Here is a 20,575-nt window from a genome sequence, read left to right on the forward strand (position 1 = left end):
GGTTCGGATCATAGGATTCAGGGTGAGTTCATCTCTTTCTCCACAACCTCTAGTACCAGAGCCACAAGTAAGGATTAGGAAGGCAGCATGAGAAATTTTTACATAATTGTTTTATATAAAAATAATACATTTACTGATAAAAATCATAATTTTGCAACCTCCACTTTCAATTTAATGATCCCATATGGAATAAACTAGAGAGTAGATGAGCTTTGAGATACTTTCTGGCTCTCAATCTAGGAAAAATTGCTTGTCCAAATCAGTGGGCAGAGTTCTCAGAGTAGGAACACCAAATACAGAGTTCCCAAATTCCTGTTCCACCTAAAAGGCTTAGAAAGTACTTTTACAAATACAGTCTTCTTTGATTTTCATACTTCCCTAATCTCTCTATTTTCACAAATGAGGAGACTTGAAGTCAACTAACTTTACTAAGGTTACACAAACTTAAGTGACAAGTCTGGGTCCCACTCCAAGTCCAACATTACCCCACTTGACATAAGCCTCTCCCTTATAGCCAAGGACACTTGGTCAGCCCTAAAACTAATTCCCCATCCCAAACTTTCTCTTTAACCCCAGCCACACCATGAAAACATTGCCTAAACCAGCTTTCTTGTGCAGTGTATGTGTGTGGTTGTATGGGCATGTATATGTGTGTGGAATGATTACACTGAAGCTGAATTATTGGGTAGATACAGAACTCAAAGTGAACTTGGAAGTTTGTTTAATCCAGTTATTTTACTTGATGGGAATGAGATATGGATACTGTGAAGTCACTTCCCAGAGTCACATAGGGGAGGGTAGAGCAGAGCCTAAGGTCATGCTGCCTCAATCCTGGTTTGTGGCTCTAGCACTAGGGCTTACCACACAGACAACAAAGTTACAGCTTTACCACTGATTAGCATTCATATCAATTGGCAGTATTAAGTGTCTCCAAGATACCAGGTTCTCATTTTAAATCATTTTATCCCATTTCACTAGGCTCCAAATCCCAAAAGGAAGATCCTGCAGGGGAAAAGACTGGGTACTCATCTGCCTCTTGGGGCAGAGGATACAGCCTATACTTACTTATTATCTCTCAACTCCTTTCTTAGACCCTATTATCCTACCCCTATCCTACTATCCTACCCCTAGTTCCTAAGAATTTCTCTTACCTGGAAAATAGGTTAAGGTCGAAAAGGGATACACAGATAAGCAGTTTTATTACTACCACGTATAATATACATTAAAAAGAAAATAGAATGCACCTAACAGTTTGTACACATTTTTTCCCTGTTCTTATTTGTATAGAGCTATTCATGTTTGTGGATGTTTATTCATAATAAATCTATTAATAAAATAAAAATTTTAAGACCTTTCATTCAATTAATCATTTAACACAAATTCTCTGAGCTCCTACAGCATTGGTTATACTGGTGGTACCTTGTGGTACATATATCTGGGGCAGTGTGAAATTCTAGAGATCCAATAAATTAGCTCCCAATGATAGCTGTGTTCTTTCTTTCTTCCCTCTCCCCTCAATTTCCCATCATATCCATCCCAGTCCACCCTCTTGTAACGGAGAAGCTGAATAAACAGAGACCATCTACATTGATGAGATGTGGGCATAGGCTTCCCCACAATCTTCTGAAAGGAGTGACCTTCCACCATGAAGATTCTCTGGCATCTGGACTCCTAGTCAGTAACTACTCTTGAAAGGTTCTAAATCCAGATTCCTAGATATTGGAGGAATGGGCCAAAGAAGAACTGAAGGGGTCTCATACCATCTCCCTCCCCTTTTTCCCATTCCCAGAATGTCAGTGCAGTTTTTCATATTAAAAAAAAAAGAGAGAGAGACTAGGAAACTCATCTAGAAATCATTTATTTACATTTTCCCTTAGAAAAAAATATACAGATACTTTCCCCAATGATTTCTCAGATGCTGGGACTTTCAAGGTTGAGGAGGAGGGAAAAAGGAGGACAGAGAAGGTTCCACTTCCTATCTGAGTGGTTCAGCCATGGGATGTGGGTTCCCTGAGATTAGCCTGGGTCAATATCTCCCTGGTAAGATGGGTCCATGATGTCACCCAGGATGTGGGTTTTTCAAATTTTGTCAATGCCAAAGTGGGCCTGGCTTGAGGAAAAGCAGGGGAGCACATGTTTTTGTAGAATGGTCTGTCCCTTACCCCACTTTTGGCTGGGCTCAGGCCTTTAAGAGAGAGACAGACTGGAATGCTGATATTACCATCACAAATTAGAAACCTACTGACTGTTAATTCTAAACCACTCTAGCACAGTAGCCTTGTTCTCATTCACCCATTTAATATTGGCCTTTGTCTTCTCCAGAGCCTGCTCCAAGGCTCGGGTTCCTGAACCAAAGCCGATCTCCATGTTGTTCTCTTTAAATTGTTCAAGCTGCAGAGGAAAGAAAAAAATTAATCCCATTTTCCTTTTGCTTTAGCTCTATTTCTATTTCTAACAGTAGAATCCAGTATTTTAGGGGGAGGCCAATCTGCCGATGGGATCCTAAAATCTTTTTCAGGATTTACCCTTTCCAGAGCCAGTAAAGGAAAATCTAAATTGCAATACACCCTTCCTACACACACACATCCCTCTCTAATTTGTCCTTTAAGGGAAAAGCCTTACCTGAGAAATCAGATAACAAGATCACTGGATTTAGAGGTAGAGACTTTAATCCAACCCCCTTAGTTTACAAAGAATGAGGAAACGGACCCAAAGTTTAGAACCTTGCTCAAGGGACAGAGGTAGGTTTTGCACTTGAGTTCAGCACCATTTTCCACTACACTACCCAAAACCATCTAGTCCAACACTTTCATTTTACAGATAAGAAAACTAATGGCCCAAGAGAAATAATTTGATCAATGTCAAGCAAGTGCTGGATTTCCAAACTTGTGTTATTCCCATTACACATGATTGCCCAATGAGATCACGCAATGATCCATTGAGAAAATAAGAATCAGTCTTATTACTGAGGCAATCAGATTTTGGAGGGGCATCCTGCAACCTCTCTGCCACCATGGTAGTTCTTCTACACTTCCTTCTCATGGGCATGAGATAATTGTGGCATTTACCCAGGCATAAATGAGAGTACTGAGAAAAAGTCTTACCTGTTGCAGTTCATATTCTGTGGAAAACCTTTGGGTCACACCTTGGATTAGGTTGGCGAAGGAGAAGGAGCCACCACCAAACCTGTACAGAAGGATGAAGAGTAAGTCAGAAAAAAACAGCCAACGGGCCAACATTTCTTCTATAAAATGAGGTCAAAGGAGGCTCTCATTACCAAGAAATAGGGGAACTTGCATTTAATCCCAAATTTTTGGGTTCTAAATCTATATAATCTGGTAGTCAAAATCACTACCACTGCCTTGGGAGCAAATCTCCTCTGCTAGCTTCAAATTCAAACCCATGTTGTTTGGCAGAGGCCTTTATCAACACAGGTACTATTCCAGCTTCCCAAATTCATGCCCCTCCAGAGAGGGAAGGGAATCCAATAATTTGGGGTATGAAGAAAGCTTTTTTTGAGAAAAAACCTAATAGATACATTTTATTTTCATTCATTTTTAACTAAATTAATATTAAGTATTAATAAATTAATTAAATTAAATATTTAAGCTAAATAAAATACATAATCCCTCCCTAAAGTCCTTTCCCCAACAGACTCACTCCTGGAATAGCTTCTTCCAATTGACTTGAACAAAGTTCCAGGCCGCGTTTTGCCCAAAGACATTGCTGGCAATGCTGGTGATGGTAGATGTTACATCCTGCTTCCGGATTAGTGTGGAATTCAGAGTGTAACTCAGGTACCTAGGCAGAGAAAATCAAGACTAACTAGGGCAACAGTTTCCCAATTTCTATGGGATTATTGGATTAAAAATTAACCATAAGAACTAAAGTTGCAAGAGTGCTTTTCTCCTCAAAAGTCAAAGTACTTTCCCGTTTGTTTTTTCATGTAGCTTTCTTGTTGTTCTATTGCCAAAGGACTGAGCTAAATCAGTCACTCATCTCTACATCAGACAGGGCCATAGAATTTTCACTCATAGGAATTTTCTGAGACATACTATTAAGTTTCAAGAGGAACTGCCATCTGCGTTTGGCGATGCAAATACTCATACTGGCAAAGTTGCAAATATTAAAAAATATCCCTCCTAATTTTTATTGTATGCTATGAGTAGACAGTCCTATGAAGTAGCATCTTAGGGAAAGAGGAAAAGTGTAAAGAAGGAAATTCGTTTTTAAAATCAGCTAATCTTTATTATTTCCCATAGTCAAAATTATTTTGAAAATACTTTGAATAGCCCATAGATTATAGTATAATATGAGGTATCCCAAAAGTCTTAGTACAGTTCTGTTAAATGCTCAAAACTGCACTAAGACTGTTAGAAATCCCTATATATTGAAAATTATCAAAGCTGATAAGGCACTGGATCTTTTTTAAAGATAATCTATATACAATGATGGTTGGTTTTGTTAATTATTCTTTTTCTTTGTTGAAAATGATAGTTTATTAAATAGGGAAGAGGGAAGGATATATTCAGATATAATGGTGACAAATGATAGGAAGAAAGATATCAATAAACTTTTTAAAAGAAGGCAAGTGGTATCAGATATTATGGAGGGAAATATTCTTGGCAGAGCTTCATTACATAAGAGTGATACTTCAAGGAGTTGCACATGTCATCAGGGAAATGTTCTCTCCTTTAGTTTCAAAATGAGGCAAGATAGGACAAAAGGAAATCAAAAAACAAAAGTAAGGAACTTCAGGCTGAACAAGACTAACCAAGCTTTACCAGTCTAAGCAGAATGTATATGCTAACAATACCATATGATAATCAATTCTGTTGGACCTGGCCATCTTCTGCAATGAGATGAACCAAATCAGTTCCAATGGAGCAGTAATGAACTGAACAAGCTACACCCAGTGAAAGAACTCTGGGAGATGACTAAGAACCATTACATTGAATTCCCAGTCCCTATATTTTTGCCTGCCCACATTTTGGATTTCCTTCACAGGCTAATTGTCCAATATTTCAGAGTCTGATTCTTTTTGTACAGCAAAATAACGGTTTGGTCATGTATACTTATTGTGTATCTAATTTACACTTTAATATATTTAGCATCTACTGGTCATCCTGACATCTAGGGGAGGGGGTGGAGGGAAGGAGGGGAAAAATTGGAACAAAAGGTTTGGCAATTGTCAATGCTGTAAAATTACCCATACATATAACTTGTAAATAAAAAGCTATTAAAAAAAAAAAAAAGAATGTATATATATGCTAGTTGGGATGAAAAGAAAAATGTAGAATCACAATCAAGGAAACAAAATGGTCACATTATGAAATGCTTTGTGATAACTAAAAGAGAAAACAGTAGCTTCATGGAAGTGTCCTATATATCATACTTACTCTAGGCAGATGCTAATTAATAGAATGACTTGCCCCTATTATTTTAATTGCTATTTCTTTTATTTTCTCTCAAGTACATCTATGGGAAAGTTAAAGGCTTTGAAAGCTGCCCCTCCTTTGTAATTCATTTAACAGATTGGAAAACTAAGCCAAATTTACAGGATGAATCAGAGAACCAAAGTTAAAGTTCAGTTCACTGATTCCCAGAACAGAGAGTAATTCTTTTCATTTTTTTTTTATTTTTGTCTCTTTTGATTTTTGATTCTTTGATTCATAGTAGTAGCATTTTTGGAAAAACCTCAACGCCTGTGATGTGCATTTTGGGGCAGGCTAGGGAATTCAGGGGATTCTGCATTGTCTCAGAGCTCAATCTTCTAGGGTTTCCATGCCTTGGTGCCACCCAGAATAAGCAGAGGGCCATTTATGGTGCAGCTGTGAACAGAAGAAAGGTAGGGGTGTGTGTGTGTGTGTGTGTGTGTGTGCACGCACACATTTATAAAGCTGACACTTGTGTCAGATGCATGAATGGGGTGAGGTAGAGAGGAGAAGAGAAGAAATTGGCCCCAGCTGTATATTTCATTCCTTTTCTGCTGCTTTACATTTGTTCTCACTAACCACACACTACACACCTGTCCAAGATCCACACTTTTTGGCTGCAGGCCAGGGCTGAACGAAGCTTATCAGCTTCTGTGACCAGGGTGGCATTTTGGAACTGTTTCCAGGCAAAATCCCACTCTTCGTCTCCACCTCTGGCAATGGCATTGCAATAAATGGTAGATCTCAGGTTGGGATGGATCCTAGAACCAAAAATAGGAAGGTAAGAAGCTGACAAATGACAGGATTTAGCAAAGGAGGAAGTGGAAGCAATCTTCTCAAGCTCCTAGACCCTGGGGGGGACGGGGGGGGGTGGGGGGTGGGGGGTAATGTTACCTCTGAGATAGCTGGAAAGCATCACTAGATATGGTGTCAGTCATGGTGTCCAGTATTTTTGACTTTTGACTCCTCAAAAATTTTCCCTCTCTTGATCTTTCTCCTTATCTACATAATTAAGGGATTGACCTAAGGTTCTTTTCAGTCCTAATATTCATGACTTTTACACCTCTAGATGAAGCCACTGGGCAGGTATTTCCCCCAGTTCTACTCCCACTATCTTTCTTGCCCTGGCACTGTTTAGCATGAAGCCTTAACAGACCTTTCTAACAATACTTACGGATTCTTTGAGGGGTTCCTCATCCAATCTCTGAAGAGGCTTGAGGCCAGTTCCTCACATGCAGTAACACCATTAGCACAGGCTGTGCTAATAGCATTGATCTCATTGTATCTACGTAAGGAAGAAGATACAATCAGGGTGTCAGTAGGCAAATAAATAGGGAGTTAAGGGGGACTGGAGAGAGTTCCTCTCTGATAAATAAGAAGAATCCCAGAGCGACCCTTCCCATTTGCAGTGCAAACACCAGCAGGATCCGTACCTTTCTCTAGTACCAATTGTATTTTTAAAATAGAAAAGCCTAAAATGAAGCAAGACATTCTGTTCTTTTATCTCCTTTGCCCAGCAGCAAACCTCCAACCCTCCAAAAACAGCTTTAGTGATAACTAAAAAGACCCCCATAATGGAAGTTGTAAAATAATCGGAAGAGATCAGACTATCTACTGTATTTATACTGCTGTAAATTTGTGGATACACACACAAATTTTCTTTGTATTCTTAGTGCTTAACAAAGTGACTGACACATAGAAGACAAAACTAATTAGGTGACTAGTATTTATATCCCCAGAAACAAGAACAGTGCCCAACATAGAGGAATAGGCATTATTATTTTACTGGTTTAGGCTACTCTCAGGTTGCAAAACAACCGCTTCTAACCAATTTCATCAAAGTTGCCTACCTGCCATGTTAAACCCAAATGGAAACTGATCCCTGCTAGCTAAGATTTAAAAAGTCACAAATGAACATTATCTAAGTTTCATTGTACTTTTATTTATATTTATTTTGTTAAACATTTCCCAATTACATTTTAATCAGGTTCAAGCTCCCTTGTCTGTATGCACGTTTCATTTTGGGGGGAATTAAGAAGTTCATCATCTGGACAGAAATAGCTATACTCAAAGAAAGAACACTGGGAAATGAATGTAAACTGTTTGCATTTTTGTTTTTCTTCCCGGGTTATTTATACCTTCTGAATCCAATTCTCCCTGTGCAACAAGAGAGCTGTTTGGTTCTGCACACATATATTGTATCTAGGATATACTGTAACCTATTTAACATATATAGGACTGCTTGCCATCTGGGGGAGGGGGTGGAGGGAAGGAGGGGAAAAATAGGAACAGAAGTGAGTGCAAGGGATAATGTTGTAAAAAAATTACCCTGGCATGGGTTCTGTCAATAAAAAGTTATTTAAAAAAAAAATCCAACCAAATAAACATTTATTAATTGAAAAAAAAAAGTTCATCATCTATGTATTTAATATGTACTTTAACATATTTAACATGTATTGGTCTATCTGCCATCTGGGGAAGGGGATGGAGGGAAGAAATGGAAAAGTTGGAACAGAAGGTTTTGCAAGGGTCAGTGCTGAAAAATTACCATGCATATAGCTTGTAAACAAAAAGCTACAATAAAAAAAAAGAGAAATTCATCATGTTGCTCCTAATCTCAACCTACAGTATGTATCAGAGGTAGGATTTGAATCCTAGATTCTAGGTCATCCTTCTAGCCACTGAAATATTGCCTCCTATCTGATATGTTATATGTATGCAAAATAGTTTACAGTAGAGCAAACTATTTTAAAGGATGAAGATAATTTTCTAGCACCCACATTCCTGGCCCAATTCCAATGGAACTGTTAGCAACAAAAGACATGTTCTCATTGAGTGGGGTGCCCATCACTTGAACAAGTTTTGGTATACGAATGCAATGGCTGATTTCAAAAAACCTGAAAAGACTTACATGAACTGATACTAAATGAAGTGAGCAGAACCAAGAGAGAACATTACATGCAGTAACAAGATTATGTGATGAGGTGATTTAAGGCAATTCCAGTAGACTTGGGACGGAAAGTGCCATCCACATTCAGAGAACTATAGAGACTAAATTTTTGTTGTGGTTATTGTTTGTTTACTTTTTTTCCCTTTTTAATGTGATTTTTCTTGTGCAGTGTGACAAATATGGAAATGTTTAACCCATCAGATTGCTTGCATCATGGAAAGGGGAAGAGGAGAGGGAGGAAAAATTTGTAACACAAGGTTTTACAAAGGTGAATGTTGAAAATTATCTTTGAACGTCTTTGGAAAAACAGAATGCTATTAAAATGTCATAAAAAATAAATTATGTTTTAAAAAAAATGTACCCAGAAAGTATCTGAGAACAAAGATTAAGGGCCCTGAAATGAGTCGCCTCATTTGTGATCTACGACTCCCTGCACTGCACATCCCCAGCCCACATTTTCCATGTTTATACTCACTGTTCCATAAGTGTGGGAGGACGTTGAGTCCAATTACTGGTGATAGTCTTGAAATGTTCAAATAATGGAGTAACCTGTTTATTCATATAAGCCTATTTGGAAAGAACAAGACTATTCAAACATTTTGCATTTTGCACCCTTTCCAGATTTAATCTTCCTAATTCTAAAGAGCAAAATGCAACAAACAAGCACCCGGAAGTATCTAGACTTCATGTCTAACTCTCTTTTTATTGACCACCCTATACTTTCTTCCTCTTCCAAGAGCCTTAGACCTCAGATTGGAACCAGGGAGAAACAGCTGGTGTTTTGTTCTTGGGTACTAAAATCTAGAGCATGTTAGGAGCTTTTACTTCATTATTTACTACTTCATTGCTAAGCTTTTAGCACCTAATTTAGCTTGGTTTATTTTGGCTGGTAAGTTCAGAGTTTGAAAATTTTCTCCTGATCATGTAGGTCTTGAGCAACATACCATCTTTAACTTATAGTCTTAGTAACTGTTTGGACATGTATACTCATTTTGTATCTAATTTATATTTTAACATATTTAACATGTATTGGTCAACCTGCCATCTAGGGGAAGGAGGGGAAAAATTGGAACAAAAGGTTTGGCAATTGTCAATGCTGTAAAATTAACCATGAATATACCTTGTAAATAAAAAGCTATTAAAAATTAAAAATTAATTAATTAATTTTAAAAAAAGAAAAACATTTAGTTTTAGGCAGATACGTATGGGACACTAATACATTAATTAACAATTTCTAAGAACACACAGATAATATGGACAAGATGTTTCTAATCTTAAGGATGGGGTTTAACATTTCATTTTCTCACACTAAGAATTAACAATAGCCAAGTTAGCAGTTAGCTTTCTATTCAAAGTGAAATATTCCCTAGCTCATGCATACCCTATTTCCTACTTTTTCTCTATAGCTCCATCTCTCCACCAGTGGTCTCACACTGTTCCAGAGTCTCCCTCTGTAGGGTCCTGAGACCTCTCCCCTTTACCTCCTCAATTGAATTTATCTTTTAAATATTTGAGAATACCCTTAATGCCTCATAGAACATATCTGTGAGGTTTATCCCAGATGTCAACTTTCTAGTTATTCTCTGCTTAGCCCTAAAGACCATAGTGATCCATAGAGGGTCCCTCTCTGAATACACTTAGAAAAATAAATGTTCTGCTTTGCTTTTCTCTTAGCCCATGTGTGCAACAATGAATTCAGAAGTTCTTAAGGACTGGAAAACTACAAAGAGCTACAAAGTTTGCAAAGTATGTTGGTCTACTTTGTCCTATCGTCCTCCTCTTCCTATGATGGTTGTCACTTCCTTCATATCAGGTACCTAGGGATCTCATGTTCTCTTCCACCCCCATATTTAAAGTAGCACACATAAAAGAATGTTTCTGTTATAAGAGGACAAAAATTTAAACCAAATTTTGAAAGAAAGCCCAAGATTTTCAGGCAATGAAGGTGGATGATGTGATAGACCCAGGAGCTGTCCAACTACCCTTAAAAATCATACCATATGGGCAGATTTTTGCTTTCCCCAGAGTCTAATCTACCCCAGCTCAGATCCACCATACTCTTAACTGGCCCTTCAACTCTTCTTACCTGCATAGGAGTGTTCACTTCTGTTCGATCAAACATGAGTCTGAAGTAACGAAGACTGCTGAGGGCAGCCTGCCAGGGCAAGTATTCCACTTCCTTTGCCAAGAAGAGTGTGTTTTCCAGAGCTAGTGTTGTATTGACATGTTGGGCCCTTAACATAAACATAGAACTTCAGTGTTTCCAGCCGAGTGAAAAGTTCCCCTCTCCCTTCTAGCTGTGCTAGGTTTCAAGCAAAGTTTTCTTTACTCTCCTTTTCCTAAACTCATCTCTACATAGGGATTTAAAACTTAAAACATTTTTTTCCATTAACAAACGTGTCAGGAAGAGAAGGCAAATGCTATCTCCATTTTACACATAAAGAAATTGAGCATTAAAGAGATTAAATGTTTTGCCCATTGTCATGCTGAGTCAGAGCTAGAATCTAAACTTGGGTCTTTCAAATCTGGGTCTACTTCTCTTTCTGCTTCAGATCAAGGACATAAGACCTGTTAGAGCTTCAAAAAGACTTTAAAGATCATCTACTTGTATTCCTCTCACATTTGGAAGAAGAAAACTAAGGAACAGAGACTTACCCCAAAATCACCTGGCTGGTTATTAGAAAAGACTATACTTTTTGTCTCTTAAGCCAAGGCTCTTTCTTTCTATCCCTGCTTCCTATTTTAAGTTTAGATGGTCCATTGGGGTGTTCCCTTGGATGGAATGCTCACCTGGCTAGGTTAAAGCCATCATGGATGATCTGAGCCCTGTTGAGTACTGGAATGGCCTAAAGGGAAGGAAATAAAATATCACCAGGGTTTTGTGAGAATGTAAATAACAAGAAAATTTAAGGCATGAAAGACCCTCAACATTATCCCGAGTTTCCCCATAAGTTACCTAAATTATAGGCAAGGTATGAGTTTAAACTCTCAGAAACATAAATCCATTTATTTCTCAGCACAGAGATAGGGTTTCAAACACTTACGGAAAGATTGGTTCTTAATTGATCTTGAAGTTTCTTCCAATTTTCATTATCATAATTCACAATGTAATAGCCGGTCACATTGAGGTTCAAGAGGATCCAATTATTACCTGACACTTTAAAGTTGTTAAAAATGGCTGCAGAGAAAAAAAAGGTGTTGGGATGCAAGGCAGGAGTCTGGCATGAGAATCACTTAAGTTTTAGTTCTTCAAAGTAACCTGCAACCCTAACTCGAACACATATACGTACATATTCATACAGCCTACTTAACCTATATGTTCACTCAGAATGGGTAGGTTCTTAAGCATACTGAGGGTTCAAGACAAACCATCTCCAAAACCATGCTGCCCATAGATGGAGTAGGGGAGGCAGTAAAATGAACTAAATTCCTGACATATTTTTGAGAGGCAGCTCAAGACCATGTCTTCCAGTTCTATCTCTAATTTTTCTTTGATTTTGATTTCTTCCTCTGGATAATCTGGGTAAAATTTGTACTACCTACTTTTACAAGCATATGAAGATAATGGAACCTTGGAACCATGTAGTTCTTTACATGTTACTTTAATCTAAACTCTGCTTGTAAATGGAGGAAAATAGGACTTTACAATCTATAGAATCATGTTATTTTCACTCAAGAAATTGGGATGGAGGAAAGGTCCTTGCTGGACTAGAATCAATGGGGAACCTGGGGATAAAAATAGAGAAAATGTCCTCTCCACCCACCCAAGAGCAAAGGAAGAATACCTGACTTGCTGCCATTAAGCCATTCATCAAGCCTTTTTCCATCACTTGTAAGTGAAGAGACAGGAGCTATCCACAGGTAGCTATAATGAGAAAGACAAGTAGGTCGGTAAGTACTCCTCCTTGTATTCTTCCGAGTACTAATTCCCTCATCTCAAGGAACATAGATCTGAGACACGGAGGGAGATGCTCCAACACAATGTTTTCCCTCTCAACCTCAGGGCTTGTTCCACAAATCTCTGTAGACAATTAGCATAGGAACTAAAGCTCCAACAATTCTCAATGTGGCCCTGGCCTGTAGGGAAAGTTTAAGGTACCACCTTGACTGGTAATCTCCTTCTGGGCTGTGGGGACCTCTTCTCCCCTAGACTATGGCCAGGGACAATATGAACAAGCAGCTGCCTAGCAGGGACACTTTTATTTAGCCTCAATAGATATTGGTAGCAGGTAGATTCTAGTAGAATCACCTCCTGGGAGGTTGGAGAGAAAGTTAAGGGGTTCATTGTTTGGGACAGAGAAAATTTCAGGGAATAGGTTTCAGAGAGGGACTTGGTTACTAAGAATTGAATGGTGGGGTCTTTCCACTTCAAATGTCCTTCCAATTACAGCCTGGATTCACTCCTCACTCACTTGAATTGGGAAGGACGAGTGACATTGGAGGTGGAGTCTAGCAGGAAGTGTTGCTGAGAGAGTTCACCAGTGGATGTTTCCAGTTTCAGCACAGGGAAGCCCATCTGCAGGATCCACCGATCCATAATAGTTTGTACAGAGGCAGGCAATTTCACTGAATTCTGATTGTCCACAGCCTAGATGGAAATGAAAATTAAAGGAAAAGTCCTTTCAGATCTGAGACATCAAATGATCCCACTTCTCAGAGACAATTCCAATGTGACTTAGTATTGGTTGAAATCATCTCTGGGCAGAATAAAGCTTGACTTCCCTCCTTTCCCTTTCTTGGTTTCACACTGTTCTTTAAATTTCAAACTGTCTGTAGCTTGAAGAGAAAGGAAACCACAGCCTGGCAGAAAGGAGAGGATTACAGCAGGCAAGAGGCTTTCAGTATCTTACCCTTCCACCCCCAAAATTTCTAGCTTTTGTATCAAAATCTCTGATTGTCCAGCAGAAAGTACAATTTTGAGGCTATCATATTCTTATTCCAAGATCTTCTGTGGGCAAAGTGCACAAGAAGTTGATGAATTAAATAGATTCAGAAGACTGAACTTGCTCCAGATCCCCCAGAGGTAGTGTAGTACAATGGAAAGAGATTGAGAACACAAATATTCTGGCCCATTTTGTTGCTTATGACACCTGTGACAAATCACTTTTCTCGACCTCAGTTTCTCATCTGAAAAAGGAAGGGCTAAACAAGATGAACTCTAGGATGTCTCCCAATTCCAAATAAACCCTTTCCTAAAATTCTTTAATGCTCGTGTAATTCCTTTATTAAATTTCCTCCAATTTATCCTGCTTATATTTTGTATGTTTGTCATGTCTCCTCTCAGAATGTGAGTTCCTCGAGAGTCCCCAGTATTTAGCCACTGTTAATGATCCTAAGTGATCAAAGTATGGGCCCATTTTGCGAGACAGATTATTTCCATTTCTCTCACTTTCTCCCTCACAGACCCTACTCCTCTCTCCCGCAAAACATCCTTGAGTACAAACGGGAACATCCATGCCTGGTCTTCCGTTGGTCTTCTATTTCCTTCCAAGACTACATCTAGAAAACAGCAGTCAGTACTAGTTTGTGCTGCTCTTAATCCCTTGTGGGGCAGTGCTTCTCTTCTTTGACAATAAGCTGTCATCTATTCCCATACTCAGACACAGACATGTAGATTAAATGGACTCTTGGCCATGCTGAGAATCTGTAACTTAACTATATTGCCTATAGGGAAGCCACCATGGGGGCCAAATAGCCTAGCCTAGCAGGCTTGTGAAAGGAAGCTTGGTACAACAGATACTCAACAGGATGTGAAGTCAAGGGACAGTGGAGTCTTAGCATGGCCCTGCTAATAAAAATAACTAGCCGGATGACCCAGAACAAGACACTTCATCTTTCTGGACCCCAAATGTTCTCACCTTAGAAACAAAGAAATGGATAAAACCTCTAAGGGACTCTATAGCTCAGTGATTCTGAGCAATGATTATTCTATGGCATCTCTATTCAGGGAGAGAAACTTTTTCATAAGGACTTAGGCTGTTTACTCACTTTTTGGAGATGATTCCATAGATCCTGGTAGACTGTATTATTGTAAGAAAAGGCTTGCAGGTATGACTGTGGAAAGATAATCAGTTAGACAGAGTGGCAAGACAGGAGCTCTATTACTTTGGTTAGCAATTTTATCTCTCTAGATCTTACTTAGTTTTAATCAACTATAAAATGAGACCATTGGAGGAATAGGTGACCTTCCCATTCTCCATTCCCTACCCCTCACCTCTCCACCCCCATCCCATGAAGGCCAGGGCCTTAGATTTGAAAGGAAAAATCCCTACCAACTTTCCAAGTCCCAGTTTCCCAATTATCCCAAACTGTACTATTGGCCAAGGCTTCTATGATTGAAAGCCTCAACACAGAGACACCTAGGAGTCAAACAAAACCAGAGGTTCCTTCAGGACAGCCAAATCAGTATTTTATGCAATCTTTCAATTTCAGCCTTCCTGCCTATCAAAGGAGGGGTATAGAAAATACTTACTGCCAAGCCCACTTTGAAGAGGTTCTCAGTAAGGAAACTGGACAACATCCGAAGAACTGAGGCTCCCTAGGGAAGATTGAAAGATGAGCCCTCAAAAATAGTTAGGGAATGGAAAGTTTCTGGAAGACTTATGCAAGCAAGTAAAGGGGCAGGCAGTCTGGCAGCCTGGCAAGATGAGATCCAAGAGCTCTCCAGGGCTAAGGAGCTCCTAAGGAAGGGGCAAGGCAGATACAGGACATGCCATAGGCTAACTGAGCCCTCTGGGCTGCTCAATCATGTTGAGATAGGATCATTTCTGAGAAGCAACACGGTCTCTCAGGTCCTTTTTTTCCTCCAGATCTATGGGACTACAGAGGACCCAAGTGCAAAATTCAAAGTATTAGTTGGGTGACCTCGAGCAAAATCATCAAATGATTCCAGCCCTCAAGTTTTCTCAACAGAATGAAGGGATTGGCCTCAGTGTTTAATATTGGGGAAGACAACATAGATATGATGAAGGTCCCAAAACAACTCCATGCCTGTCTTCCAGAGGAGTAGGCTGGGGCTGTGGGCTCGCCGCCAGAAGGCCTTACCTTGCTGTAAGTGATAGCATCAAAGACCTCGCTGATCTGGGCTGGGGTGTTGACTTCATTAGCAGGAGAGGACAGTGGATGGGAAGAGACCAGAGCATCCATGGCCATCACTCGGTACACTTCATTCTGCACTATGAGGTCTTTCTGCAAGCCAGAATGAGCCCCAACCCAATCCATCAGAGCTGAACCAGGAGAGTCCTGCCTATTCTCCCTTTCAATCCCACACACTTCCTAAATTCATTAACTGGTTCTAAGTCTGTCAGATGTTTCCTAAAGCACAGCTCTTCTCTGCTTGAACCCATTACTTCTAAGGTAAAATACAAAGATTACATTTAAAATCTGGGTCTGGGAGAGAACTTTTTTTTTTCTTCTATTAAGGCCCAACTCATGAAGAAGACAAGTTAGAGACTAACTTGTCTCATAGAGACTATGAGATGAGATTGCACCTAGTCCTCAAGGCACATGTTAGATTGGCGATTTAACTGATTTGGGGCAGGACTTCATCCCACTGGAAAATTAATTTCTATTTAGAGAATAAACAGAATATAATCTGAGTCTTTGCTGTGGGAAGAACCTCTCCATTACAGTTTACTAGGCAGACAAGTCAGGATGAAGATGGATTTCCCTTGCTCAGATTGTGAGAGGCTGCTGATCTCATGATTGAGTTAAGTTCTCAGCAGAAGCCCAAGTCTTTTTAGCCCACTTCATTAAATGTCTACCAATTGATTTTCCCTTGTTGGGAGTTACAAGCTGTTACAGCCCACCCCTATACTCCACACCTCTCCCACCATATTATATGGTATTTACTTTGTGTATATAGTTATCCCTTCCACATCTAAGGATTAGAGGCATAGCACCAACACAATTGGGAAATCTGTGTAAAAAACTTTGGCCCTCCCTTTTGTACCCAGAAATCTGAATTTTTTTTCTTTTCTTTTATGGAGTGTTTACAGTACTTATGTAAAATTTAGGTTAAGTATTTGGTCATAAGGTCTGTGTCATCTGCTGGTCTTTGCAAATCATTTGTAGCTCCCAAATATTAAAACCACAAGTAAAATCATGACATTCATTCTCTATTTCCCACACAGTAGAATGTAAATTCTTTTGAAAGCAGCCTGTGTTTATTTTCTCCCTACCCTTCCTCCCACTCCCACTTCCCAATGCCCTTCACAAATTAGGTAACTCTTTTGCTTGAATTGAACTCTTGCAGTAGGAGACTCAACTGCTCTTTAGGCTTTGGCCCTTGGAGGAACAGAGCCCATAATGCAGGAGAATTTTAATGTACATACAAGTTTACTCACCAAGTTCCAGGAAGGCTCAGCAAAGTCAGCTCCCAGGTACTCCACATAGGAAGCAAAGCCTTCATTCAGCCACAGGTCATTCCACCATTCCAAAGTGACCAGGTTGCCAAACCACTTAAGAAGTAAAAGGTATTTAGGGATTTGAGATCTATCCCTAACCCTTCATCCACTGAATTTGAAGTCAAAAGACTTCAAATCGTGGCTCTGACAATTATCAACTGCATGATGTTGGGCAAATCCTCTCTGATCCTCAACTTCGTTATATATAAAGTGAAGATACTCAAGTTCTAAGACCTCCATTTACAATCATGGCTGTTTTTCCCGGTGACCCAACCAGAGATGTATTCATGCACATACATCCAACATAGGAATAGTCCATCAGGTAAAAAGTGACATGTAGGGACTGTGGCAGAATGTGGTACCTGGTGGGCAAGCTCATGGGCAATCACTGTAACCACCCGGTCCTTGTTGCCAATGGAAGAAGATTCAGGATCATATAGCAGGGCGCTCTCCCGGTAGGTCACCAAGCCCCAGTTCTCCATGGCTCCAGCATTGAAGTCTGGCAGAGCTATCTGATCTGAAGAAGAAAGGCCCCCATTGAGTGAAGCTGCTCCCTCTCCAATTTAGCCCCATATCCTAGTCCAAAGGGAGACCCAAGCCCCAGGAAGGCACTCGCTGCTGCAAACCTAGCCCTACTCACCAGACTTGGGCAATGGATAGGATGTGTTATAATGACCCTCAAAAAATTTCAGGATGGGACCTGTGACATTCAAAGCATAATTTCCATGTCCTGCCGCGATCGCTTTGGGACGGGCCCAGATTCTGATCTGTAAAGAAAGAGACCCATCTGAAGAATGAAAAACAAAATCACCCAGACCACCGCCAGAACCAGGAGAGAGGGATAGGGCCAGTATCTTTTACTAAATTGCCATTTATTTATGCTGTTTTCAGTCAAGCCTCTGATTTTTTTTTCTCTTTTTCTAGAGGCCAGGAAGCAGTGGAGGGCAACTCTGGCCCTGAGAAGACTTCCGAGGGCCTGAAGGGATGAGGCAGCAGAGGGGCAGAAAGAAACAGGTGAGTGATGGAAAAGGGGGCGTGGATATGTAGGAGATCTGGGGTGCTGGAAAGAAGGGCATAAGATTTTAACATGCCCACTTCCTTCTGTCTCTGCTCTTTCCCAGCAGCCTCCTGACATGTTCTGAGATTGGGTTTGAGATGTAGGTATTAATATTGGGCTAGAAATGAGGAGACTTGGAATTCTAGTCCAGATCTTACTGTGCTTAAACACTTTACTCTTCTGGACCTTATCAAGACTAAGAAACTAACAAAATTGGAAGTTTAAAGAACTTCCTTGTCCCCCTCACATTCCCTGAACCACTAGGGGAAATGGGGAGAGGGGAATGGTAGAGTAGGGAGGCTGGAAGGGACCGTTCTGAACATTGGAGAAGGGTCTAATAGAGAAAACTGCCCCAGACTAGGTCTTGAATGTTATACCTGTATATTCTGCTCCAATTTCTGCACTTCATTAAACTGGCAGACAATATAAGCCAAGAGATAAGTGGACATCTTCGGGGTGGTGTTAAAATGAGTGACGGTCCAACCATTTTCTATTTTATCATCAGTAGCTGAACACAAATGAAAAGGTCAATAAGAGTCTGTATCTGTCTCTGCCTCTGATAGTTCCCAATTCCTCCAACACCAACAGTTTATCGAGAATTATCACTGACCCAGAGCCTGTAACGAGCATGGGGAGAATGGAACGTTGCCCCAGGTGAACACTGATCAACTGCCTCCCAGGATGCTACTGTAGGTACTGCCCTCTCTCCAGCCCTTTTCCTTCCCAGACTCCTTTGAAGCAACAGTCAGATTTTGCCTCCCTTTTTGGGCACCATTGAACCCGCAGTCAGCATGTCTTCAGAAACCTACCCCTTCCCCTGACTCCAGCCCTGCCCCTTCCACAAGCTATGTTCCAGCGGGATGTCCCCAAGCCCAGGGGCAGCAAGCTGGAGGGAAGAATACTCTGAGCACCATTCTGGCTTACTTACATATGATAGGCATGTTGGAGATGGCTTTGTGGTCGGAGGGGTGAATCAGGGTGATGTCGAAGGTAGCCTTCATGGCTGGCTCGTCAAAGCATGGGAAGGATTTGCGGGCATCAGCTGCCTGCATCTGAGTCGTGGCCACCACCCTGAGCAAAGATTGGAGTTATTGCCCCTCCCTCAATCATGGATTGCCTTGGCCACAGAATTGATCACCAAGGGGAAAGCCTACTGAGAATATCCACTTCCCTAAGTGAACATTAAACCCACAAATATTAAATACCCACTATGTGCCAGGCACTGTACCCAGCAAAGCAGGTACTCCACTCTACTGCCTAGAACACTCCAGATGGGAATGCTGGCCGTGGCTTAAACTCCTCTGGTAATTCAGGGTACTTCTGACTCGCAAGTTCACAAAAATAACAAGAACAGTTCTTGTTTAAACTGTTCAAAGCATATTCTTCACAACACTGCTGCAAGCTGAATAGTAGCACCTTTTATAGGACTCAAGGGAACTCCAAAGCCCTCATTTAGAGATGAGAAGACTGAAGTCAGAAAGTCAAAATCATACTGCTAATAAGTACCAGCATTTGACTCTATCTTTGCTATTGTACCATACTGCATCTTATTATTATGTTCTTTTTGCAAATAAGAAAAAGAGAAGAGAAACTTCAAACTCCTGAGGGCTGCCTGAACCCAGAGAAAGGGAAGGTAACACATTGGGTAGAGTGCCAGGCTTGAAGTCAAGAAGACCCGAGTTCAAAACTGGCCTCAGTCTCTAGTTGTATAACCTGGTCAAGTCCCTGAATCTTTTTCAGGCTGTTTTCTTATCTGCAAAATGGGGATAGGCCATCGGGTTGCTATGAGGAGCAAAGGAGCAAACATATGTGAAACCCTTTGTGAACTTTAAAGGACTTTGTAAATCCTTGCTGTTATTAAAAGAATACCTTCTATGTATCAGAGCAACCACAGAAGGGCTGGCCTGCTGTCTCAATTAGCTGTTAATAGAGAAACAAGCAGGATATAGATTCGGAGTCCTTGCAAAAACCACTGAGTTTAGGTACAAACCAACCCATGGGTCAGGCTGGGAAGATGAGGAACATATGTACGACTGCTTCAGCAATCCCTACAATTACCTTTCCAGAGGACCTCAGAAAAACTGGATTAATTCAAGGACAAATGCACAAGTTTAGAATTTCTATATGATAGGTATGAATGGTGCTCAATTAAGTCCCTAGGCTCAGAATCCTTGAGTCAACCTTTGAATTTTCTGTGATCCTTGAGAGGTATTGTAAGGCTGATTCAGATCTCCCCCCCACATTCTCCCCAACACTGCCTAGGACAGTGTTGCTGTCACAGATAAACATCTGAGACCCATCCTAATTGGAACCTTTTTTGTAAGGGGTAGGCTACCAGGCCATATCCAAGGCTACTTCCAAGGATGTAATGGTATGAGGCAAGGAGGATAGTAGGATGGCAAACAAACTCATTTTATTATTATTCCATACCTACTTTCCCATTTGGTTAAGGCTATACTCCTAGTCAATCCCTTGGGGTCAAATTTTATTACAAATTGACAAAAACTAGCTTGTAACTTAGACGTTAAGTGGTTCTCGAAGCTAGTCTTAACATCTTGACATCTCAGTGGCTCAGGCATTAGTTCTGTAAAACTAATTGCAAAACAGTACCTGATCTGCGATTCACGTGTGAGACAGCAAAGGCAAACTTGATTATCTGCATTGTACAGATGAAAATGATTCTCAAAGAAATTAAAGGACTAGCCTAAAGTCAAATAGCTAAGGAAAT

The 20,575-nt window shown here is 40.3% G+C and overlaps 1 protein-coding gene across 4 annotated transcripts in view; it reads right to left on the reverse strand.

Moving 5' to 3' along the window:
* Positions 1 to 1,842: 1,842 nt before the first annotated feature.
* The window catches only part of ANPEP (alanyl aminopeptidase, membrane), a 54,013-nt gene continuing 35,280 nt past the window's right edge, over positions 1,843 to 20,575 (reverse strand). For all 4 annotated transcript variants that reach the window (XM_031955594.1, XM_031955596.1, XM_031955595.1 and 1 more), the window contains exons 3-21: positions 18,776 to 18,918; positions 18,225 to 18,355; positions 17,431 to 17,557; positions 17,153 to 17,307; positions 16,731 to 16,844; positions 15,430 to 15,573; positions 14,858 to 14,923; positions 14,374 to 14,439; positions 12,798 to 12,973; positions 12,171 to 12,250; positions 11,430 to 11,563; positions 11,176 to 11,231; positions 10,472 to 10,619; positions 8,861 to 8,952; positions 6,610 to 6,720; positions 6,029 to 6,196; positions 3,661 to 3,801; positions 3,105 to 3,186; positions 1,843 to 2,391 (exon numbers count right to left, since the gene is read on the reverse strand). In XM_031955594.1, coding sequence (XP_031811454.1) covers positions 2,239 to 2,391; positions 3,105 to 3,186; positions 3,661 to 3,801; positions 6,029 to 6,196; positions 6,610 to 6,720; positions 8,861 to 8,952; positions 10,472 to 10,619; positions 11,176 to 11,231; positions 11,430 to 11,563; positions 12,171 to 12,250; positions 12,798 to 12,973; positions 14,374 to 14,439; positions 14,858 to 14,923; positions 15,430 to 15,573; positions 16,731 to 16,844; positions 17,153 to 17,307; positions 17,431 to 17,557; positions 18,225 to 18,355; positions 18,776 to 18,918 — 2,287 coding nt within the window. In that variant the 3' untranslated portion in view covers positions 1,843 to 2,238. The remainder of the gene's footprint in view (positions 2,392 to 3,104; positions 3,187 to 3,660; positions 3,802 to 6,028; positions 6,197 to 6,609; positions 6,721 to 8,860; positions 8,953 to 10,471; positions 10,620 to 11,175; positions 11,232 to 11,429; positions 11,564 to 12,170; positions 12,251 to 12,797; positions 12,974 to 14,373; positions 14,440 to 14,857; positions 14,924 to 15,429; positions 15,574 to 16,730; positions 16,845 to 17,152; positions 17,308 to 17,430; positions 17,558 to 18,224; positions 18,356 to 18,775; positions 18,919 to 20,575) is intronic.

The sequence above is a fragment of the Sarcophilus harrisii genome, chromosome 2 (genome assembly GCF_902635505.1).
Source record: "Sarcophilus harrisii chromosome 2, mSarHar1.11, whole genome shotgun sequence".
NCBI classification, from domain to species: Eukaryota; Metazoa; Chordata; class Mammalia; order Dasyuromorphia; family Dasyuridae; genus Sarcophilus; species Sarcophilus harrisii.